This window comes from Sturnira hondurensis, unplaced genomic scaffold (assembly GCF_014824575.4).
Source record: "Sturnira hondurensis isolate 20B ecotype Veracruz unplaced genomic scaffold, ASM1482457v3 Scaffold0006464, whole genome shotgun sequence".
Classification (NCBI taxonomy): Eukaryota; Metazoa; Chordata; class Mammalia; order Chiroptera; family Phyllostomidae; genus Sturnira; species Sturnira hondurensis.
In genome coordinates this window covers 189,082-214,743 of record NW_028079095.1, presented here as the reverse complement: position 1 = coordinate 214,743, position 25,662 = coordinate 189,082, and the positions used below count along the sequence as shown (strand labels likewise).

The 25,662-nt window shown below is 38.6% G+C and overlaps 1 protein-coding gene across 1 annotated transcript; it reads right to left on the bottom strand.

Annotated features, from left to right (window-relative positions):
- Nucleotides 1–11,041: 11,041 nt before the first annotated feature.
- INHBA (inhibin subunit beta A) lies at nucleotides 11,042–22,904 on the bottom strand. Its single transcript, XM_037049319.1, has 2 exons — nucleotides 22,240–22,904; nucleotides 11,042–12,960 (listed from the first exon to the last, which is right to left on the bottom strand). Exons 1-2 carry the CDS (start codon nucleotides 22,625–22,627, stop codon nucleotides 12,068–12,070), a joined length of 1,281 nt encoding a protein of 426 aa, XP_036905214.1. The 5' UTR covers nucleotides 22,628–22,904; the 3' UTR covers nucleotides 11,042–12,067.
- Nucleotides 22,905–25,662: the final 2,758 nt, after the last annotated feature.

Genomic DNA, 25,662 nt, shown 5'->3' with positions numbered 1-25,662 from the left:
AGGCTGCTGTGCCCCCCAATGAAAATGAGTTAGACACCCCTGCTCTAGGGGATATACCAGAGAAAATATTGCTCTGTGGAATACCTGAGATTTTCCTTCCTATGTTCTCCTCTAGGACTTTTACAGTGTCATGACTTATATTTAAGTCTTTTATCCACCTTGAACTTATGTTTGTGCATGGTGTAAGTTGGTGGTCAGGTTTCATTTTTTTGCATGTAACTGTCCAGATCTCCCAACACCATTTGTTGAAGAGGCTATTTTTTACTCCATTTTTTGCTTCTGATCCCTTTGTTGAATATTAATTGATTATAGAGACTTGTGTTTATTTCTGGGCTCTCTATTCTGTTCCATTGATACAAAGAGATTTTGAGATTGGCTGTGCTTGAAAACTTTATGCAGAAAGAACCTCAAAATTTGCATAAGTCCCACAAAACAAAACCTTGACTCAGGTTGAGTTTCATGGTTATTATAATTCTATAAAAACTATATTCGTACAGACTGTGCTTCTTCATCATCAACTCATTTTACAGTGGTACAATAACTGATTTGTGTATACCATTAAATTAGTAAATTAAAAAATAAAGGTTAGAAACTAGTTATTTTCCTAGGAGATTGTATTTATTGATTAAAGTAAATGGAAAAAGCATCTTCATCATTATTTTGATTCTTTTAATCACTAAAATACTTTCATATGACCTCACTCTCACAGCACCTCAGGGACATAAGTAGAATACATATTGTTGGCTCCATCCTAAAAAAGAATAAATCTATCATCTAGTTCAAGGTCACATCACCAAGTAAAATGACAATCTGTACCAAGTATAGTAGTACTCCTTCCATAACTAACCCATCTTCAGTTTCTTCATGCATACACAATTTCCATCAAGGTTAATGTTGCGCATTAGCCATTCATGTGAAACCAAGCTGACTATTCTCAGAGATGAGTTTATATTATTACAAAAATAGCCTTCATACTAAATTCAAAGAGAAAATACAGAGTTAAGAATATATCACCAAGCTTTATATACATAGTTTCTTACCACATCCATCTCTTTTAGAATATGGCTACTACTAATCTTTTGATGAATATGACTATGTCTGCAGTCATTATACCATGTCTCACTTTTCTTACTTGTATTTCTGGAAAGACTATAAGTAGAGGAAAAACCCAGACTGGGCAGCTATGAATTTTAACCAGTCTGTACTAACACATCACCTACTTACGCCCAGAGAATTCAAAGTCATCAATTCAATGGTATGGTATGTTCAACTTGTGAAATTTGTCTGTCTCCTTCCACTTGTAAGACAAAAAACAAAAACAAGCAAAAAAACCCTCCCCCTTATAAAGCCCTTCCCTGTATTCACTGTATTGATCTGAATAATTGTTAAAGTGGGAAGTACCTTGCCAGTGTTCCAGATTCTTTTAATCTGGGGCAGATTAAAATAATATAAAATATAAATATATTTTATTTATAAAATATGACCCCCCAGTTTCTATATCTGACTTATTGTCTCAAAAATCCCTGGTCAGTGAAGCATGGTGTATAAAAATATACATTTTTATAACTTTTCAAGTGATTTTGCACACTTAAGTTGGAGAATTACTGGCTGAAGACACAAAGCCCCATTTAAACTTTCTCTGCCAAAATGCTTCACTCTTAATGACCTTCCCTTCTGTATTTCAGAAAGACCAGGAGCAGAATACTTCTGAAATAAAGAACAACAGAAATAAAAACACGGAAGCAAAAACAAACTCTCTTGATGGAAAGTGAAAGAAAAGAGGAAGTAAAAATATAATGAAATGTGGAGTGGAACAGAGTTTAGAAACATAGAAATGTATGCAAAAAGTAGCTAACTAGGCTAATGACAGTGATCAAGTGCATATAAATATGTCATGTAACCAAAACTCATCTCTTTGCTTTGACCTCTTCTTTAAGATCAATGTCAGTAATTCTGAAGCAATTCTTCTACTCAGTTTGAATGTTTTGACAGTTGTTTTTTTCCACAAGAAGTAATTGTCCTCTTCTACTATTGTTGCTGTTATAATAAAAACACTTATTGGAACATCAAAAACAGAATGTCAATCAATTAAAAAGTATGTCTCACAACTAGGTAAGTCCTTGTGGTAATATCTGTTACACAGGGAGAAGGAGGTGCAGCCAAATGATGCTTGTATAACCCATCTGGTCAGTTTGATTTTACAATTTTGAGACTGAAATGCACTTAAAAGAGTCTACCTCAGCCCTTTTTACAGACAGGGACAATAAAGCCTAAAAATGTAAATGTAACTTAATATGACAAAGTTGCTTATTGACCGAGGCAGCCTAAAGCTTGGATTTCCTGAATAGCGTGGTCTGTAGTTATTTCCTCTTCACTACAATGCTTTCATTTTGCCGGTTACCAGCTGAAAAAGTAGTTGGTTGCAACATTGTAAATAATATACATAGAGAAGAAGAAGAAGAAAGTTGTGTGGTATCAGAAGAATTATAAAGAAACAATGATCATGTTCTGGGTGGAGGGGCGGTAGGACGTATGACTATAGTTGAGGGTGCAATGGCTGGTGGAGAATTTCCCAGGTTTGGAAACCTGCCTCTGTTGCATCCTACATGTTTCACCTTGGACAAATTATTTAACTACTCTGTTCCACAGTTTTCTCACCTATGAAATGGTGGCTATGGTCCAACTTCTAAAAGGTAGAAGCAAAAGCTGTACCTCACAGAGTTTTTATAAGGCATACAGCATTCAAAACAGTGCCCAGCAAATAATGTCTTTCTAAGAGTTTGTTAAATGTGTATAAACCATTCATATTATAGGTAGTTTTCTTCAGCCACCCTTGTATAGGAAGGACTGTTTCCAAGTCTGGCTCTCACTTTTCCTAAGTCTTTCCTTCTAATTATACACAGATAATGTTTCATATGCCTCACTTTTTAAATAATAATTTAAAAATATACCTCAGATTATGAAAATAAGTTGCTTTTAAAGATTTCCATTAGTAAGAAAGTGTAATTTCTTACTAATACTTAATATTTCCATTAGTAAGTATTTACTTTTGTGACTTGTTTGAATTTGAGTTTAAATAATGTTTCCTGAGCCTACCACACTTTTCCATGTTTCCATATACAGTTCTAATACGCAGAGTTTCTTCCACTCTTACAAATATGTAAGAGCAGAGAGGATTATACTAAATGAAATAAGTCAAACTTCACTAGCTCATTTCCCATCTTCTCAAAGATAAAATTCAGTCAGTTCCATAGCCCATCTCTAAATTTCATTCAGTCATGCCTGGAAAACTTCAGGCATTTCACAGATGCCCATAAACTGCCTAGTCAGCTTCAGTTACTACAAGGCCTTTCTCGGGTTTTTCTACATCTCTAATTGGTATTCATCACACTGACACCTTTCCAGAGATTACCTTGAAAATGCCAAAATCTGGTGAGGGTCCTATCTTTCATGCCTCCCCAAACTGTTGACTATTTAGGCAGCAACTATGATGTTTTCAATTTACAGTTGGGGAAAATGGTTCTCTCTTCCATATAGTGTAAGAATTTACTTATTACTTGGGAACTAAAGGAATGCTCCCTTTATAGACAGTCCTTGATAGAGAAGTTCCTTTCATTTCTGCCTGCAGCTGTTTCTCTACGCTGACCTAGATCCTGTCCTTGAAGTCTGACAGGTGGAAGGTGCAGCTTTTTCTACCTTAATCCCCTAGGCACCCACTCTTCCTTCAGGAAAAAATCAAAAAGAAACTTCTAGAAGTTTGATTCTTAGAGGCCAGTACATGCATTTCATGTAAATCTCAGTTGCAACAGAAGCTAGAGAGAAGCACCTGACTTCATCCTCACCACATCTGTTTCTTTTTTTTTTCACTTGTTGTTCAAGTACAGTTTTCTGTCTTTTACTCCCATCCCACCCCACCCCCCCAGTCTCCCCACCTCCCTCCCATTTCCACCCCCCTTAATTGTTGTCCATGTGTCCTTTATACTAGTTCTTATAAATCCTAGGTTTCATCTACTTTTGCCTCATTTTTGATAATCTGAAGGTGTTTTTTACATTGATTTCTATTTTATTAAATTTAATTTCAGTGCTTAATCCACATCCACACACTTCCTATTCTGTATTTATTACATACTTTTGAAAATCAGTTTTCCAGATGAATGGATCTAGTCAGAACCATAACTGGATACTTGTTTAATATAAAATAAATTACGATTACCTTTCCTGTTTTGTGAAATGTTTAAAGCCAAAAGATAAAAGCTGTCCACCATTACCCTATGATATGTGGTTGCAGGAGTAAGTGGAGATGGTCCCAGGTGCTGGGGTGGTCCCAAATCCTGGGTTGGGAGCTGTCTCTTTTTGGAAGAGAAAGCCATGCTTATCTTCTTTCCCTGTACCTGTTTACATTTGACTTGCTGGGATACTGATAGGGCTTTCTGCTGCTTGCTGTTTATTCCTCTTTCAAGGAGTCACAAGGCTATCCTACCTATTAGCCAGTGTTGAGCTGGAGAAAACTTTTTGAGTCCTCTGCCAAGATTGCTCTCAGATAGTGGCTGAATAAATGATTAAGTAAACCCAATTAGCTAGAATTTTCAATATCATTCATATCTTATTATCACATGTCCAAAAGGAAGGGCTTATATTTGCTAGTTCCATGTTTTCATCTGAGACCATTAATAATAATTTCATGGCAACAAGGGCCAGTCCATGGTCTTATGGAGACTAGTAAAAACTCACAATTTTAAGGCCATAAGGGTTAGTTGATTTCAGAATTGTAAGCCCCATAATACTTGGCACAATGATAGCTACTAAATGTATTATTCCATGCCATATCAAGCCATTTTATGTAGTTCCCAATTTGATCATGTTTAAGATGTTAGTACTCAAATGAAAAACTAGTTTTATCTTTAAAAATATCCCATTTAATGACAATTTTACTTAGAATATTTGAAGGACAAATTGATCATGAAACACTAACATTTGTTGTTGAGACCAATTGTCAGAAGGCTCACTGGTTCCATTTAAAAGGGTTTGATGATTGTCTTCAAAGTGCTTGGAAGTTCTAGCACAATAAACACTTTGAAGCACAATGCTTTGTCATTCTCCTGCCTTAGGCCTGCTGTTTCTGGCATGGATTAGCAGTGTTGAGTTTTATTTACTTTTTCTTATTTTTCTTTCTTTCACAATAGAAGAGTTTCCCCATAATGACTAACTTTATCCCATGTGAATACTAAGCCTTTCAAATGGCCTGGGCTGTGGTACTCAAGCGTGTTGGGACAACCTCATTAATGAAAGACATATTAGATGGGCTCTTTGTTGCCACATTATACTATTTGTCTTAGAGGACTGTGTCCCCTACCACATGACAGTAATGCAGGCGCTACTACCTCCATGACAGTAGAAATTACAGCAACAAATTAACTCTTACCCTGGGTGACTTTTTCAATGCTCTTTTCTGACAGTGACTGGCCCTTGTCTCAACATTTGCTCTGACTTCTTCTCAAGCAAAAATCAGTTTTAAAAACAATCATTTTTATTCAGTCAGGCTAATATTTTCCAGAACCACTTTTAGATTTTAACTGCTAAGTTTTCTACAGGTATTTCTCTGGTCTCCCTCCAGTGAATCAGTTATGGTGGAACTCTTAGGATTACAGGTTCTTCTTGAAAGTGGGCATAGTCAAATGGGACAAATTGTCTACTTCTAACAAGTCTTAAAACAGCTCTAAGAAGTCTTGAAACAGTTCTTGGTTCTTTGATTGTTGATAAACAATTTGCCTTCTTTATTTTAATTATGCTAGGCACTAATTACATGACATTTAAAGACTGAAAGTGTATAATAAAGAGTTTCTAATGAACCCCACCTTTTTGTGGACCAAAGAGAAGACTCATAATGGGGTTAGTAAAAAAACACTAGAATACTTTTAAAGGAACTGGTACATGATTTATGCAATGAGGAATTTTTGCTCTCCTCTAGTTCTTTTGTTTGGACACATTTTCAGACAACTATTTTCTGGGAAAGGATTAAGCCTCTATATGAACTGGATGTAGGTGTTTTCTTTAAATCATCACACACTCTTTCTACATATCATATTGTGTTAGATATGTAATATATAACATACACATTGTATATTACATATATACATATATATATATGATACATTTGTCTACACCTGACTTCAACTGTTTTGTTTTGCCTTAATAATAATAAAATCCGTATAAATTTCATAATAATATTGCTCATTTGTAATTCAATGGAATTTTTATTGACAGTTCCCAAAATGCTTATTATTATTAAACTTAGCAGGAAATGAAGAGTAATTTATGTGTTCACGCAACACACACACATACACAATCAGTCGGTCCATTAAACTAAAATATTTTGGATGAAAGATTTCCTTGAGCAAAATATAAGAACAAAAAAATAAGACAAATTAATAAATACAAGACACAACTATAACAATTTCATTTTCTAATTTTTTTAAATATTGGACTTTCCTATCTAAAACAAATGCAAAAGTTTTAGTACGAATTTACATGAATTTGGCATTTGACTTGGAGATAAGTACAAGTGAACTATCTGGTGAGTAAAAAGTGTCTGTGTTAAAAAGATAGCAGTCTTGCCCTGGCCAGTGTGGCTCAGTTGGTTGGAGCATTGTCCCATAACCCAAAGGTTATAGGTTTGATTCCTGGTCAGAGCACATACCTAGGTTGCAGATTTGATGCCAGGTCCACGATCCCTGGTGCAGGTATATATAGGAGGCAACCAATTGATGCTTTTGTCTCAAATCACTGTTTCTCTCTCTCCCTACCTCTCTCTCAAAAAGCAGCGAAAAAAGTCTTCCAGTGAGAACTGAAAATAGAAAGTTAGTAGTGTCTTCAACACCCAACCCCTCCCTATCTCCTCCTTTTTTTTTCAGTCCAAAAGGAAATGAACACAAAATGGAAGTATAAAACAGCAAAAAGAAAATTAACTTTAGATTTGAATATAGATCTAGCTTGAAATCTTTGTTCCAATTAATGTTACTTTGTCTCAGATTCATCGGTAAAAGTGGGGATAAAATTATCTACTGTTCAGAGTAGTTAAAATAATGTTATATAAAAGTCAAAAATAATGGGTACTTGCTTGGTTCATATGAGCATTTACAGAATTTAGTAAAAAGCTCTGAGATGGGTACAGACCCTAAAGAAAAACCTAAAAGAAAAAGTTTTCCAGTCAATTCATTCTTGACTGTAATTCTGTGATTTCACATTAGTCCTGTTAGTCCCAGTCTTTTTATATTCTACACATCTAGTTCTCTAGCTTTAGTTGCTCTGTTGAGTAATTCTAGATTTCTAGCAAGAAAGAAAGAGGAAGAAATAAGAGAAAAAAGGAAGAAGTAGGGAGAACGGAAGGTGATAAGAAAGTGACAGGAAGTGTCTCTTTATTTCATGTTGCTTGCCATGACAGTTTAAGAAATGTGAAATTAACAAAATGAATACAAATATTGCTGGTCCAAGCATCTGCAGCCCATTACAAACCCCTGCACAGCAATATATATTCTTTTTCTATTTGAGCTTTCCTTCCAGCTTTTGTTCTTTCTCTCTCATTCAATCTGTTTTTCATACTCTTCCATAATTACAGTAGAAAAAAATTATCGCCCAGAAAATGATGTAGCAATATGTGTGCAAAGTTGATCTTGGAAAACCAATAAGACATAAAGTGAAAAGTTAAATCCCAAACAGGTCTTTTTATTTAACATAAGGCCAAAGAAGCTATCAGGCGTTGCTGAATACTGTCCACTAACTGTACAATATATTGACTGCATGCCTCGCAAACACCAAAATATCCACTGGAATGCCATAGAAATAAATAACTTCTCCTATAAACACATGAAAACATATCAAACTGTTATCTCTTTAAACATATTGTAAATAAAAAATTACCAGTACTTCTACACAATAAATATTAAGAAACCATTGACATAGTTGAAATGCACTCATATAAATTAACAACTTTAATTACATTAGCCAACAGACATTGGTTAAAGAACTGCATGTAGTATGCAAAAAAAATAAACAAAATAAAAACAAACAAACAACGTCAACCACATAACATAAAAACTTTTAAAACAGGCTTCAGATTATCTTGGCTTTCATAATTATATTTTTCTTTTTAAGAAAAATATCAACCCTTTGTCAATGCACTGTTTTTCAAAAACACTTAAATAGAGGGTAAAACCCATTGGAAATTAATATAGAAGATATGATTCACTCTAGCCATAAAAAAATAAATAATATAGTTGAGACATGTCATTTGCTTCTGTTCTTGAAGATGTGAACAGCTTCTAAGCATTCATTTTCTCTGACCCATACAACAGCTTCTCAGTGACAAAGGGTTTAATTTAAACACATACAATGTCCACCCCAAACCTTCTGCCCACATCTACGAGTTTATTTATTGTGTGGGTTTTCAAGGTTACTAAGTTTTTCTTTACATTGAAAAGGGAAGTTGCCAAAAGGTCCACAGGAAATCATTTTTTTCAAGCAAATACAATCATTTGACTATAAACTCATAACTGAAGCATTTGCATTCTCCTTTCTTGGAGTCACCTCAAGGTCCAATCTCATCGAAGCAGAAAAAAATTCCTTTGCTCTATGTAAGTGGACAATTCAGGCACTCTGAAAACAGAGTGTGGAATCAATCTTAAATAAATAAGAAATTGACTGATCTTTAGGAATAAAAAAAAATCCAAATCTGTGTGCCGAAACTTGTCTTACTTTTTCATAGAACAAGTTTAAATACACTATAAAATTGTTATTATTCTTAAAAGATATTTGGTGACAAATGCTTTTCAGAGCTTTTAAGATTGGTGTAGGTAGATTTTTAAGAGCCTAGATATTAGCTCTAAAAAACAGAAAGATGCCAAAATCACATCCAGGAAACTATACTATGAAGAACGCAATATGGCAGAATTTAAAAGCTTTTTCTTTTGACCTCCTGCTGCTATGTGAAGGTATGGTTGTTCACAAGGATGTGTATCTTTCAGGGTTATTACAGATAGTAGCAATTTATAATTATATTTCATAGTTACATAAACTTAATGAAACCTAATTAAATTAATTCATCCCATTAAAATATTCTCGTATGGAATTTAATTTTCATCTGCTTATAATTAATGTGGCCACTAATAAACTCCATCTTATTCCCATATTTTGAGCACTTAAAGGGCTTAAAATATGACATATGCATTTAATACAGCATACATGTCAGTTGTCTTTGCAATCTTTTGCTTTTTCCATGGCCTTGGCCATCTCTGCTATTGCATAGTGAACAAGCACTTGGTTTCCCACTCTATTTTTGGTCCAGTTGCAAATAAGAGGCATTCAAAAAGCCCTCAATGTTTTTCATGAAAATTTGTAAATTATGAACATCGACATCTACTTCTCTCCTTAAAACTTTCCTCACAATGTCTATCTTCCCCACCTGCCTGATTTCCCAATAAGTGGTTAAGAGTGAGGAAGTAAATACCAATATTGCATGCTCTCCTCATATTTAATTAGAATCCACTCTCATGCAGTGCCTATTGTCTTTCCTGCATAACAAATGGTGGACAGCTAGACCATAGTAAGTATATCTCACAGGTAATGACAAAAAGGTGATTTGCCTACATACAGCCTTGTGTTACTGTGCCCTGATATAGTACAAGAAGAGCTAAACCACCTTTTGTAACACTTGATTTCCCACTAATATTTTATTTTCCTACTACTAATTATTTCTTAAGTCTTTGAGTTGACATAGGGCTGCCTGTTTCAATACTTTACAAAACAGTAATGAATGTAATTTTCCCAAATTATTCGAATTTTTAAATTTTTTCAAACTTCAAAGAAGTCGGTAAAAATAAGATTCTGTATAAAAAGCACATAAATGATTAACTTATAGCCATTCTAGGCAAGCTAAATACTGTGGATTAAACTAGTAAAAGTTTAGCTCTAAGCGTGTATTTTGATATTTATAAAACAAAGTAGTTTTCCCCCATTTTGCATCTGAATCAATACACACCAAATTATACATTCAGAATTTGAGCTATAAATTAAAATACTAGGGATTTTTACTCCCGCCCCCATCCCTGCCTCCTCTTAACTATTCTCTTTCTTACTTCTCCTCTCCTAGCACCCTCTCCCAAATTATCTTTTACCTAGTGACAGCAACATTGTTTAGCCCAGTAGTTCAGGTAATATTTCTCACAAGCAGGCCTTAATGATTTTTAAAAAAGCACTCAAGTCTTTTATTTTGGACTAAAGACTAATTTTTTTCTGAAAAAGAATCTGATTTAAGATTGATTCCAATAGGTTATAAATACACCCTGCAAAATCAACCTATAACTCTGATGAACATGAATTTCCTGTTTTCCCTATGGGAAATAACTTGTAGGATGGGGGTAGGGGACAAGGAAGAGGAGGAAATTGAACTCTGTACATTGAAAGAGGGCCTTGATGAATATTCCCTGGAATTTTCAGGCTTTTTGCTATTGAAATTTTTGAAACGTACCCACCCAGTTCAGAGTAAAATCAAAAACTATAGCCTATCCTTCTGAAAAATACTGTGTTTTACACACATTCATTTTTTAAGAACATTAAAAAATGACATACTGAAGTGCTTAAAATGTGTCTGGACATGATGTGATACATGTATATATACATACAGATATGCATATGCACAAGCAATGTATATATACACATACAAGCATGTAGCATTTATGGTTCTGATTAAACTTGATCCCCAACAATATACAACTACTGTATGTCCAGTATGAAATGTCCTCTTTCATGGATATAAAAGGAGTCAAAAACCAAACTTCTCAGGTCTTTTAAGCCTGAATACAATCCACCCTCCTCAGCCTTGAATCACAACCCCTGACTCATTGATGGTGAATGATACCAACCACAGACAGTTTAAAGGCTCACACAAATGTCTTTGGTGTATGTGTCTATTTTTTAAGGTATAAAATAATAATAATAATAATAATTATAATAATAAAAATAGCTATTTTGTGTGCTGTAGCTCACATTAAGTGCAGCTCTTAACCCTCCCATCCCCACCCAAAGAAAATACTTGTTAAATAAGGATTGGACAGGTCAAACACCATCATAGTGCAAATAGTAAACGATAAAAAAAAACATTTACAAAATATAGAAATGTTTGGATCCAACAGATGGACAAACATATTCCTTTCAAGTATCTCTCCTTGAAGAAAATAAAAATTAAACAGGTTACTTCCAATACAAAAAAGTCTCTCTGTTTGTTCTCCCTCAGGTAAACAGTTTCAAACCTATTAGGTTGCATAGTTCTAAGATCATAAGCACCTTAAAGAAATATAACTTGGTATTTTTTCTTGATCTTTTACTCTTCTATTCTTCTCAGATGTTTTATGTTGGCTTTTGTTTTGTTGTGAAAGTGGTTCAGAAAAAGGAAGTGTGACCACCTGAACACTGTTGTTCATTTGCCAGTGTGTGCATGTATGTGGGTATATAGAAATGTCTCTGTGTGTCCATGCATGTGTGTGTGTGCATTTCCTGGGGGAAGGGGTTATCTGAGCATATAGGATCTGTGGCACGTGAGTATGTGTGAGGGATGTAGTATGTGCGCACACACACTGATATACACAGAGAGAGGGTCAGGCAGATATACCTTATCACCTGGGTAGCTGGGTGGGAAAGTGCCTATAACTGGCCCTTTCAAACTCATGGCTTTCTGAATGCTATTTGGATTTTGCTAGCCCACATTATTTTAGACTAGACAAGTTGACTTCAAGACTTACCCTGGAAGGGAACTGAAAAGGAGAGGGCAATGCTACTCTTTAAGCAACTGATATCATTACTTTGATAATGGAAGAAATGAAGGATACTCCATTTTCCCTTTCCTTCCCAATTCCCATCTCCTTCTCTGCTTCATGTCTGAGACCTGGACAGGGAATTTTTCCACATCTTCCTTTATCTGTTTCAGGTTTTGTTTTTCATTTATTATTTTTAGTATCTATTTTTCTGGTTGTTTAACTCAGAAACACTAAGCATTTCTTCACTTTGCCACTGTCCTCTACGAACACCCACACTCCTCCACTATCATGTTCTGAATGTCCTTCTTGATGATGTTTTGCCCATCATCATAGTACAACATGGACATGGGTCTCAGCTTGGTGGGCACACAGCACGACTTGAGGTTGGAGAAGGGGCTGTAACCCCGCATGCGGTAGTGGTTAATGACAGTTGAGTGAAAGGAGAGCGATGACCCCGACGTGCCTGCTATATGGCTTGGGCACTCGCCCTCGCAGTAGTTGGCATGATAGCCAGAGGGAGCGATGATCCAGTCATTCCAGCCAATATCCTTAAAACTAACAAAGAACTGTTTCTTACAGCAGATGTTGACCTTTCCATCACACTCCAAGCCCCGCCGCCTCCGTCGATGAGGGTGGTCTTCAGATTGCCGAGCCTGCATCATGAGGAAAGGTCTATGGGATTGTTCCTTCTCCTCATCTCCTCCCACCCCTCCTTCTCGTCCAGCCTTTTTCTTCCCTTCCCCCTCCTCTTCTTTCTTCTTCCTCTTCCCCAGGAGTACAAGGCTGGCACCAGTCTCGTGGCACTGCTCACAGGCAATCCTAATGTCCAGGGAGCTCTTGCCCTGGTCCAGCAACCGCTGGATACTGCTGGAGACAGGAAAGATATGCCAGGTGCTTTTCCGAGCATCCACTGCCTTTTCTGATATCAACAGTTCACTCCTCTCCTCCATTAAGCCCACTGCCTCGGCCTCATCCCCAGTGTCCAAGCTGCCCTGTGGATGCTTCTGCTGCTGAAAGAGATGGATGGTGACTTTGGTCCTGTTTCTGTTGGCCTTGGGGACTTTTAGGAAGAGCCAGACTTCTGCACGCTCCACCACTGAAAGGTCACTGCCTTCTTTGGAAATCTCAAAGTGCAGTGTCTTTCTGGCTGTGCCTGAGAATGAAACACAGTACAGGAGAGAACAGGGATACTTGTTAGTTCCTGTGTTTGAGGCTACTCACTAATTTCAGGCCACTGTGGGGTCTCTGTTATAGGCCATCTCAAACACATATCAACAAATTATGGTCCACAAGCCATAAGAATGGTTTAAACATTTGTAAATGAAGAGTATTTAGTGACAAATAGTATTTTTGTGACACATGAAAATTACATGAAATTTAAACCAGTGCCTGTAAATGAGGTTTATTGGACCACAGCTATGCTTATTTCTTTATAGGTGTGTCTATAGCTACTTTTCCACTTTAATATGGACTTCAGTAACTACAATAGAGACTATCTGGACTATAAAGCTGAAACATTTATTTTCTGGTCTTTTATAGGAAAAGTTCGTCAACTTTTGCTGTAGAAAGAAGATGGCCTACATCTGAGTTTTTCTAAGGGCTTATGGGGTTTGCATCCATTGACTAACTGCTTAATCTCAGTTTCATCTTCTATAAAGTAGGAATGACATAATGACATTTGACCCATTATCCAATAGGTTTAGAAGGATCAAATGAAATAACATAAATAAAACACACTGTAAGACTGTAAGCTCTAGCAAGCAGTGGCTACATTATTCCCATACAAATATACAAACAAACCCCATCCCCACCCCTGTGGGCCCCTAAATCTGTGTGTCATGTAGCCTCACCCTTCCTAGTCACAAAACCTGCTTTCACTCCCCCATCTCTTCTTTTCTGGGTCATGGCATCAGCTTTCTCTTTAACTGGACTCTCCAGCAGGAAACCAAGCCCTTCTGCAATCATTTCTCCATGAAATGGAAAAAGGAATCCTTCACGGTGGATCTGATCGTGTCACTCATTCTTTACAGTCCCTTTCTGAGTTTCTATTGCCCTCAGTTTAAAGCAGAAACTGCTCAGGACACTGGGCTATGCCTGACCTGCTTCTGCCTTCATCCTCAATTCTCTCCCTGTGTCCTGTCCTCTGTGATCCAGCCACACAATGTTTATTCAAAGCTGTGAACACCCCATCCACTCTCTCACCTCCAGGCAGTGCAACCTGCTGTTCTTTCTGCATAGAATACTCCTGCTCCCAACACACACACTAGAGTGGCTGCTCTTAACAAGTTCCAGATTGCAGATGGGACAATATCACGTATTCTAGAGGTCTTCCCTGACACCTCTGCCCCTACTCTCCTGCCAGTCTAATAGGATGCCCAGGTCTGAGGTCCTATCTACATTGTAAATTGTCATAGCCCAGTATTTAGCAGAAAGTAGGCAATTACTTGATTTCTTTTTAATAAATAGTGGCATACTTAGTATTCAGTTAAAATAAATTAAGAGATCTACCTCCTACCTCTGAATCCCCCATTTTTGTCTCCTTTCTTTAATATAGTTTAATTTAATACAGCTGCTGCTAATAGAGGCAAAATCCATGCATCAGTGGAGTGATTGGATTCTGTAACCACTCAGTTCTTGCCTAATTCTAAAATTAGAAAGTCATCTATTTTCTTCTCTTTCCACTAGCACCTGCATATTTATTCATGGACAAGTACTGTAAGGTGCAGGTGTTCAGATGAGAACTCTTTGATTGATAATATTTTTCTTAGTGACATTTACCACTTGGTACTGTATGAAACATGCTCTCTTTTCATGACCACCCTCTCTGCATGTACCTGCCTGTAATGGTCTCAGATATATGAATCCCATGTACAAATCTGAGAACAGTCTTAAATAAGTTAATCTTAGAACTTACAATTCCCTAAGAGGGTCTCCCTGCTTGGATTTCCATAGCTAACGGAAATCTAGCCATACTTATCATTCCCCACCCTAAGATGTTTACGGTACTATAAATTCTAGGCACAGTTTCAAGTTCTCTGCAGTAGAAGGCAGGCTTTTCTGTGCATTGTGCACTGCAGATTCTGTTCTTAATTTAACACACTCTGCACATGGTGATTATGATAGTGGTAAATTCACTGAGGTCAGGGCCAAAGACGACTGCAGCTATCTGTATATGAGAGGTTCTCTGGCATCTTTGTATAAACTTGCTAGGGTGCTGGCTTCAAGGTGGTAGTGAGGGGTTTTCCTTTGACCTCAGATCTCTGGCAGAAGTTGAAGTGAATAATAAAGCTGGGTTTATGAGTAGATCACAAGATTGAGGAGCAGTTAGAGGGAGCATCTGTTTTTTTTTAGGAAGCATGGCCACTTTTTAAAAAATGAATCCAGTATTTTCTTTTGCTAAAAATTGGTGAGGTTTGTTGTTGTTGTTGTTTTAAGAAAGTGAAGAGAAGATTCCAGGAAGAAAAACTTCATTATTTAAACTTAAGAAGACAATAAGTAGCTGATTTTAACGTGATAGGTAGGGACCTCCCAAGACCAGAGGCTGCAGAGGCTACAGAAGCCTCCCAAGCCTCTGAAGACCAGCCTGGTGCAGCCCCTGTGCAGGCTACCCCATTGAGGACACAAGCGCCCTGCCGTGGAGAATGTCAGCAAGCTCTCCCTCTGCCTCTAAGCAGACCAGCTTCTGAAATGCTAACTGTGTAGGGCACCACTCTAAAACCAGATAGAAAGTAGTTGCTAAATTAGAGAAGCCAGAACGTACAAGGTTGTGTTTTGTTTTTCTAGGAACAAGTGTGAAACTGGAGAATCTGTTTTGTCCCTAAGATGGGTGAGCTTGGTTTCAGGTAACTCATTCCCACGGGGTCTGGTCTGCTCTGACCCACACTTGACAGGAATGGCTGAGGCTGAAGGTAGATGTTCCTCAAATAAAGAGAAGGGGCAGATGGCAATGTGGACCTCCACACAATAGATTTTCCATTAGTAAAACCCAAAGATGTCTGTAGATGCTGGAGGGAGAGGAGGCAAGGAAGAGCTAATTGGAGATGAACCAGTGACAGCACATACAAATTGATTAATGGGGCCAAACAGGCTGCTTACTTCCAGTAACAGCCTATAGGATAGCCCCCCATTTCACTTGAGCAGGTTTCTAATGTATGAGATAGCCCCACCCCTTCTTCACAGGCAGCTGTACTTAGAAGCAAGTGATTTAATGTTCCTGACAGAGGATTGTACAAAGAGTGTACTCATTAGAGGGGACTCAGTCTGTCAGGTGCTGTTATATTAGGATCAGAGAGTCATCATAAAATGACTTTTATCCTGGTCCTGGCAGGTAATTAACTATATGGCATCAATCACCTGGTATTGTGAAGCAATTGGGCACGGACTTATGCATCAGTTTCATTATCTGAGCCAAAAGACTGTTCCCTGCCTCCTCATCCATTGCCTGCATGCTGTATCTCTCCCCCATATTTCTGACATTTGGATTTTCCCCTTAGGAATTGACATGCCTGCCGCCTCCTTCTCCTGGTGTCCATTTTTGGAACTGCTATTTGTATATTGCATGATATTTTATCGGGAGTTAAATAAAACTGAGATCCCATTTCATGAAAATGCTGTTGCCATAATGCTCAGGAGAACAGGGGGAAGAGAGAGAATCAAGTCTTCTTAATGTCTACCTTATATGCAGGTACATTTTAATAGTTCTATTGTATTCTGACTTATTAAACAGTGCATATTTTTTTCTTTTACATTTAGCTTTCATTGCGGAAGAAGGTGGGGAAAATTAGGGTAGAAGCTGAGATGGAATTAACATTTATCAAGGATGTAGGTTTCAGAAAGATATTACAACCCTCAAATTTCTAGGTATGAAAAATATAACTATCCTCTTCACTATATTCCCTTTATTTATATATTACCTAAGAGAGATTTCGATAGTGCAGTGATGCTTTCAGAATGGTTCATTCTTCAAATATCTATGCTTAACATTTTGAAAGAGGAAAGAGGTTGCCTGAGGCTGAGACATTTAGGATCAATTACTAATCAGTTTCAAGTTTGACTTAAATATATCTCCTGCTGTAAAATCCTGAAATGGAAGCCTTCCCATGATGCTTTGTGAGCAGATACAGCATTATAGTCTGTGCAGGTGCATATTGGGTTCCTACACTATTACCTATTTAATGAGATATAGCTGGTGGCTTTGCTAACCTTTCATTACCTACTCTGATAATATTCTTTTCATCCTCTGTACTATTTTTTCTTTCCTGAGGCTTGTGAGGAAGGCTTGTATCACAGCCTGCTCTGCCTGAGTAATTCACTAAGAAAGTCCCACGCAAACCCATGTGGGTGATAATATTGCATCACTTAAACCTCAGTGGACATATTTCAAAGGGAGAGAAAAAAGTACATAAAAATGGGTAGGAGGGATAAATTGTTCATCTTACAGGGAACACCTCTAACATGTTGCCAGTGAGGGGGATTAGAAAGAGGAAAGACTGTATAGGCTTAAAGTAAAAACACCTGAAAACGGATTGCTCTTTGCTTTCAGAATTTTTCAAATGTTTGTAATAACTCAATGCTACAGGTTAAGCTGCCAAGCCCATCACTGTTCCCTTCCCCCACACCAGGATGCAGCTGATCACCCATGTCTACCAATTAAGATTTGTGGGCAGATGAGCATATGAATATATCCAATGAAATAAGCAACACACACAGTTTTTCACTTTTGTTTTGTTTTCCTCACCAGGGTCCTGCATAAAGCACAGTGCCCTTCTATATATGGGTAATATCTCTAATGTTAATGTGGAAAGCCATGTTATTTATACAGGATTTAAACTCACCATGGGAGGGAAAGCCTCAGTGTAAAATACAGCTATTACTGTAATTTTCCATTATTCACAGTTTCACTCTGCCTAGATATGGTATAACCACTGGTGGGAGCATACCGAGCTACCAGTGAGTTGTAGCATGTGTGTTTACTGAAGCACTAACTGCATTTAGACTGCTTCCGTGGCTTTCTACATAGGGCAGCAAGTGAAGCTGTAAAGGTTATGCCTTCTTTCAGCTACACTAGAGGGTCTGGCCTGTAGTAGAACTGCAGGTTTTGTTATAAATTATCTTGATTGATATTTTTAGTTGTAATATCTTTGCTTAGGATCTGCTATTGAATTGTAAACGATCAGCCACATTCCTGCACTTCAATTTTAACAATGATGGAAAAAACGGTTAAATATTTAGAGAGAAAGGGGTTTTAGGTTCCTAAAAGAAGGAAAAAAAATTCTTCAGTTTCAACACACAGGCTTTCAGAGACTTTTCCAAAGTTCCTGAGAACTTTTACACTTTTGGTTTGAGATCTAGAAACCAGTTGAGTATAAAGAATTCTGAAATACAGCTCAGGGAGCATGTTCAAGTATATTTTAGCAAAAATGGCCAAGACAAATATGTATTTTCATGAAAAGTGGTTGGGAAGGTGTTACTCCCAGTTCTCCAAATGTTACAACTGACCTTCTACTCTGACACCTCCCACCCCCCACTCTAATACACCTCCTTCACAGGCCCAAACCACTATCCATCTCTTTCACATCTTTTCTCCTCTCTCCACTCTCAGTTTGGAAACAAACACATCCTCCGAAGCTGTACACCATGTTCCCACAAGGCGTTAAATAAATAGCCTTTTCCTCCTCGTTCGCATTCATTTGTCATTTGTTGCTCGTGAAAAGCTTGATAAGACAGGCAAGCTAGGCAACAAAATCAGGGGAAAGGGAAGACGTTTTTGTAAAAGCCCAGTCAGCCGTATTAAGGGGCAATGTGTGAGCAAATCAGTATTGCCGATGGATGATTCACGGTCACATTTCTCCATGCCCTGTTTTGTTTGCTTCTGAAATTTATCATTCCTCTGTTTTCCATAGAGCTTTGGAAAGTTCACATGTACCACTTAAATTCCCATTTCCTTTCCTTCTGTTTCATTTAATGTATTACAGGTAATCGCGTTCCTCCCATTCCATAAAACCCTAAATTTTCCAGGGTGAGCACTAGAGGCAGCAACTGTTAATCACTAAGATTAGGGTGCTACAGACTGGGGCTTCCAGTAGGTGTGATTGTTTCTCTAGAAGATTAAAAAGTCTTTGGAATGCGCCCTCGTGTGGCTGATCACTTCCCATTATTCACAGAAGAAAGTATGTAAAACACCCTTCAGTGAGGACTATTTGCTGAAAAGTTTAAAACACTGGACTAGATTGATGGGAGTCAATTCCACCTTAAGATAGCTTTCTTAAGGTGGGGGAAATAGTCATCTAAAAAAGCCTTCCTAGACCCCTGTTTGGGAAGTGTACATTTCTAACTTGTCTTCTGTAACTAGATTCCATAAAAGGAGAGAATAATGTTGATTTCAACAACACCTAAACTATGAGCATTTTCCAATACTTAACGGTTTATTTGTCTTTCGTCAACAAGTGCTATCAATTGCCAATTGAATTACTGGAATCAGCATATAAATTTGGCAGCATATGGAGACTCAGCAATATATTGTCACTGTACATCAACTGACCAGCTATTGCCACAAATCAAAATATGATAAAATAAGATATAGCCATCAAGGCATCCACTGACTTTAGCTTTAATGACAATTGTAGAGCTGGCTTGACTCTGCCCACTCCTTCTTCCTTTCAGTTCGGGTGTTAACCACAAAGGATTCTGTGCCAGTAGTGCACAGAATGTAATAAACTTGGTGAGCAATCTTGGGTGACAGAAATAAAAATGAAATCATTTTTGTTTGTTGGGATAAATTTCAGAGAGCTTGAGAGTGATTTCTAGCCACTTACTCAATAACCACTTATATCAGTTTTACAAAGATGGGGCACTTTTCACTTGAGACTCAGTTCAAAGAGTTCTAAGCACTTGAATTTTTGCATTCCTTCAACTGCTGTGGCCATGTCTTGCCTTTACTCAATCATCAAGGAGACTAGAAGCAAAAATTAAATATGAGGGATTTGAAGTTGAAAGTTGCATGTATGCGTGTGCATGTGTGGCATGCATGCAGGTGGCACTTACTGACTGGAGTCTATGCTGTACAAAATAGTTTATGAGGAAAATAAAAGTGAATGTCATTTGCTAGTCTCCAAAAATTATGATATTTGACATGGTATAAATTTTATTGAAGTTGAATTACTCTGAAAGCAATAAGACTTTTGCATATATTCACTACAAGTATTCAGATGATATATCTTTTTCCCCAGGAAAATAGTGGCAACATACTCACATTGTACTCTACTTGGAGAACACATTGTTCATACAGCAATCATTAAATCCATGAAATCATACTAAATCAACTTTAAGTTGACAAATTTTCTCAGATGAGAAATACAAGAAAGTGTAATAAACCTGGTCTTAAGAACCAGCAACTCATCCAAAGCTGAGTTATACACTCAAGCCGGAGTAGCTTTCCATTATAAACCTCAAACTTTAGTCACCCTATGGGTCAAATGAATCACTTTTCTAAAAAGTAACTCAATTTCTTTCAAACTAAACACTTAAAGGAAAAGTTTTTAAAAATGAAAACAATTAATATAACTTAGAAAAAGGTTGTCACTGAGATGAAGTCCATAAACACCATAAAAATGTAAAAGGTCAAATTCTTTCACTGCAAAATTTCCCAATGCCAACGGAGTGGTTCATTATACAAGTCAGATTAAATCAGAAAGCAGGACAAATTGCTAGCATTAGAATATTAAAGTGGTCAAAGGCATAGGTACACTTAGCCATATGATGTGGTAAAGCCAACTGAGGAGGAGCTGCAATTAAAGACATCATGTGCGGCAACTGGTGTATAAAAATATATAGGGTCCTTTTGTGTCAGGACAGGGAGCTGACCTCTGGACTGAGGAATCAATTCCCTGCCCAGGACCCAAAGTCATTGAACACTTTCTTTCCTACGTTGCCACTAGGAGAGCTTGAGAAAAATTTGGTGGTAACTTGAAAACCACAACATGACTTTCCTCAAAACGCTTCAAAAAATAGTCCTAATCCTCATGTCCTTTGGGGCTCTATTAAGAAGAGTTTCAGGGAAATAAAGTCAGATCTTCTGTAAAAGAAAGAAGCTCTGGTGAGAAGCTAAACTTCCTTGCCAGGAAGCTTGCAGGACACCAAGGCTTCTCTAAGGTGGGCGGGGGCAGGGAACCAGGAAACCAGCAGGCTATCTGCTCCCTCAAAAAGGATGCCCAGGTCTTGGAAGGTTTTCTTGAAAACAGAACATCTGAGTCAACAGGTTTTCAGGATTGGAAATTCTGAGTGTTGCCTTTATTGTTTATCCTGCTGCGGCAAACTTTAAAACAGAAATGCTGGAAGCCCCTACACATACTTTACTGGCCATATGCTCTACCAAACAAAACAATGGCATTCCTTTCAAATAGATTAGCTGAGGGATAGGATTCCTTACCCTGGCATTACCATGAAAGTAACATGGTATTAACATATCTGTGTGCCTGGGTGTGCATGAGCTTATAGGCATGCAAAAGGAACTGTGTCACAAAACTAAAAGTAACCTGGCTACAGATCTCAGCCTCCGGCCTCCACTTTTGACAGGTATTTTCTATTCAGCAACAGGTTAGTGTGGTCCCAAGCCAATGATTAGAATCTATTTATTAAAGTTCTTCCTCTTGAGGATTGAGTGAGAGTTCAGTGTCGTATCTGAGAGCACTTTGTCAAGGTTGCATTCCTTGGCAGAGAGTTCTTAGTAACTTTACAGAGAACAAAACTCTTTTTTTTTTCTCCTCTCAGCACAAAGAGCAAAAGTCAGTGCTTCAAAAGTAACTGCTGGGTCAATGTCAACTGTCCCCCCATATTGTTCATTACTGCTTAGCATGAGATGCCTGTGCTCTTATAGACAGAGTATCTAAAGATAAAAATGACCATCACTAATAAATTTGCCCTGCTTCTCTGAGGTGGACCCTAATTGTGCTTTTAAAGGGAAGGTTTGTTTTAAGACAATGACTTTATCTGTGCCATTCTCCCCCAATTCTGCACTCTTCACCCCACCCCTGACTCCAATAAAAACTTTTGATAGCGTCCAGAAGCCTCCTGGGTTCCCCCAGCACCGGAACATGTTCCAGCTTTCATCAGGCTGCTCAGACCTGGTTTCACAGGGAGGGCAAGAGAGTCTCTCACAGACCAGCTTCCAGCTCCAGATTGGCCCTAGAGCTTCCTTCGGGTCACCAAATGAGTTTAGCAAGTGTAAGCTAGCCATCTCCAGCCAGGGCTTAAGAATTCCATTTCTGTGAAGTACTCTCCGCCCCCTCGCCGCCCCCCACTCCCCTCCGCCTGCCAGCTACCATCACCTAATAACTAATGACCCTCCCAGGCAGTTTACAGCTGGAGGGAAAAGAAGTTCCTCCTAGGACTGTCAGAGAAATACATTTCCCCCACCTCCAGTGCCACTACCCACCTGATTCTGCGAATGTGATGATCTCTGAGGTTTGCTCCATCAGTTCATTCATTTCTGCCCTCCTTCCGATGTCATCCTCTATCTCCACGTACCCGTTCTCCCCCACTTTGCCCACATGGAGCTTTCTGATCGCGTTTAGAAGTGCCGCCTTGGGCACCGGCTGGGTGACCTCGGGTCTCTTCTTCAAGTGCAACATGTTTAAAATGTGCTTCTTGACGGCCTCCACCATCTCCGGCTGAGCGTTGGGTACATCCTTGGGAAGGGTGGTCAGTGCACAGGACGGGCAGGCGGGGTCCACACTGTGCCCCTGGGATCCCAGGGTCAGGGAACTGCTCACTATAATCCAGCAACTCACCAACAAAAATCCTCGCAGCCAAAGCAAGGGCATCCTGGCAGCAAAAGTTGTTGTGGTTGCCTTTTTAAAGGCCCTGCTTTTCCTCCCCCCTCACGCACAGGTTTTTTGTTTGGTTTGATTTGGTTTGGATTTTTCCTTTTCCTCTTCAGCAAATTCTCTGGAATGAGAACAAAAAGTTTTCTGTGAAGTTTTCTTTGCAGGTTCCCTCTCTGAATGCAGTCAGTGCTGTAGGTTTGTGGCTGTCAGGAAGGAGAGTTCTGACTGTCTCCGAGTAGAGAAGGAGGGAGGGAGGGAGGGAAGGAGAGAGGGAGGGAGGGAGACAGAGAGGGAGGGAGAGACAGGGAGGGAGACAGAGACTGTGAGAGAATGGGAGGGAGAGACAGGGGAGAGCGAAGAGAGGGGGACAGAAGAGAAAGGGAGAGGGGGGAGGGAGAGGGAGGGAGGAAGAGAGAGAAGGAGAAAGAGGGAGAGGGAGAGAGGGGGGAGAGAGGGGGAGAGAGAGAGAGAGGGGGAGAGAGAGAGAGAGAGAGAGAGAGAACGATTGGCCCTAAGTGAGTGAGTGAATGGGAGAGGGAGGGAGTTTGTGAGTAAAGGCTGTGATTAGGAAGGGGAGGGACAGCCCGTTTTCTGACAGGCTGCTTTCCTTCTGCTCACTGCTCCCTCACACACACCTCTCTTCAAATAGCACCATTATCGGGAGTTCTACTTTCCTTTCTGAAAGAAATTCTCCCAATTTTGTTCTACTTCTTTTTTTTTCTTTGCCCTGTCCCCTTGCTTCATCGTCTTCCTCTTTTGGAGGGGAAAGAACACCCCAAGTAAACACACTGTCTCAATCTGCAGGGATGACTTAATTGAACAGCCAGTCCCCACTGCCCCTCCACCCTCCTAGCCACAGCCCTAGATAATTCAAAGCCCCCGAGCCTGAAGGTGGGGCTCAGGGTACTGGAGGTGAGGGGTCAGGTTGGGAAGATCTGGAAGACGGGCAGGGGGATCTTAGGGCCGCAGGGGCCAGTCAATTTCTCTGGCCAAAGGGAATCCCGGAGATCTACTGTTTCCCCATTCATTCATATTTAAATGTTCAGGATCTTCAACACTGGCAGGTGATCTGAGGGGAGGGCAACAGCACTTTGTTTGAGGTCATATAATACACTCCACTTTTTACAACTGCAAAATGCCAGTGGGCACTGAAAGATCTGCAGGGAGGCATGCAGCCTTTTACAGGCTCCTGTCATATGAATCGCTTTCCCCTCTCCTTAGAATCCACCCCCTTCTACCCTGAACACACACACACACACACACACACACACTCAGACTCACGAATTACAGCCTACCATCACTTATCCTGACTTCACAGATAAAATGCAAAATTCACTTGGACTTTCTCACATTATTTTACATAAATAGTGCGCTCCTACAACTTGAATTAATGATCCTATGGGAAAAGAATCTCAAAACTAATTAGCAAATTATTTTCTTTGTCATGTGGTATTTTTTTCAGCCTACCCCTAGCCCATCCTAGACCATTGTGTTCATGTACTAGCCCCTTGATGGCTTATTTTTCTCTAGAAGGAACACCACAGATGAAATCATCATGGATTTCAGTGTTCACAGTAAAAGAAAAATGTGAATTTTTAAACAATGCCTTTCTGAGTTTTTTGTTCTTTATTCTCCTCCCTTTACCTCCACCCCCTTTTTCATTTTCTGTCTTAATGCTTTTATCTTGCAGAAGTATCTTTAAGAGGTCCATCTGTTAAAGCTTTCCTTCCCTCTGGGTTTCTTTCCCACACATAAGCCCTCTCAGTTTCTGTAGATACAGTCAGCTTATAGCTGACACTTAGTGTATTCAGAGCATTACAGTTAAGCAAGACAATTTGGGAAGGGGAGAGAAAGTTAATAAATGTCATTACTACAGGCATAAAATCTGAGGAGAAGGGAGGAGGGAGAGAAAGTTGTGACACTAAGTTAAAATTACAGTTTGCATGAGTAACAATGCTTTTCTGAATTGTATATACTGCCCCCTTTCCCAAATCAACTACTCCCAAGACTTTCTATGTTACAAGCCATTTATAACCTGTGGGGTTTCACCTCCAGGAACATCAATTACCCTGGTATTATTGTTAAGACTTTGACAACATTTCCTAAAAAGTCTGTTTTTAGTGGTGGATGGTGACAGAAAGAGGAAGGGGGCATTTGCATTATATTTGTTTAATAAAATACCTTTGAAATCTAATGCTTAATATAATCTAGCTATTTGGCATCACTGATACCATATCCAAAGCATTTTGTAGTTCAATTAAGTTTTATAAGTAAAAGTTTAATAACTCCAAACAACTCGAGTCCTAATATTAGTATTTAGATAAGTGCAATTTATCAGCATATGGATTCTCTCTGTATGTGTGTGTTCCCTAAATTTGCTGTTTATAAATGCAACTCTTAACAAATAGCTTTCTCTTGGCATGTGTACTCATATATATGCGCTGAATAGGTTGTATAAACACATAATCTATGTACATTTTATACTATAAAAAGCTGTATCAACCCACCTGAATAATAAAAACAAGGTACAAATCATAATGTGTATGGAAGTGCCAATCAGTTGTAAGATTCCTTCTAACCAGTCTGACTATGAATGTGTAAATAGCTAACAAGTAAGAGTTAAAAGCATTACCTTTCTGGTGCTCTCTCTTTCACCAGCAGCCTCTTGTATCTTGTGGTTAGAGCTGTCTGAGTTCCTCTTCATGGTATTGGCACTGTGAAGTTTTATACTGCACTACTTACTTGTATACTCACACATTGGTACCACTCAAACAGGAGGGCTGAGGCTTTGTTTAGGATTGGTTAGAATCAGCATGACATCAGCAGATGACTAGTTTTTCAGTGTGAGACATATTTCACAATAATTATCTAATGGAAAGTCTTTCTTAGCTGCTGTGACACTACTGGGTGATCACTCAGCCAGTAAACCTCTGGCTGACTAGACTACTTTTTAGAAAACTACTGGAATCTCATTGTGTGTCAACTTCCGACTTTTCTTTTACCATTGGCTCACATACATTTCTCATTATATT

What these genes read in the sequence shown, in the direction of transcription:
- INHBA (XM_037049319.1), bottom strand. Translation starts at nt 22,627, where the DNA reads ATGCCCTTGCTTTGGCTGCGAGGATTTTTGTTGGTGAGTTGCTGGATT. An exon ending in CATCACATTCGCAGAATCAG is followed by an intron (nt 12,961 to 22,239) that starts GTGGGTAGTGGC and finishes TTTCATTCTCAG; the next exon opens with GCACAGCCAGAAAGACACTG.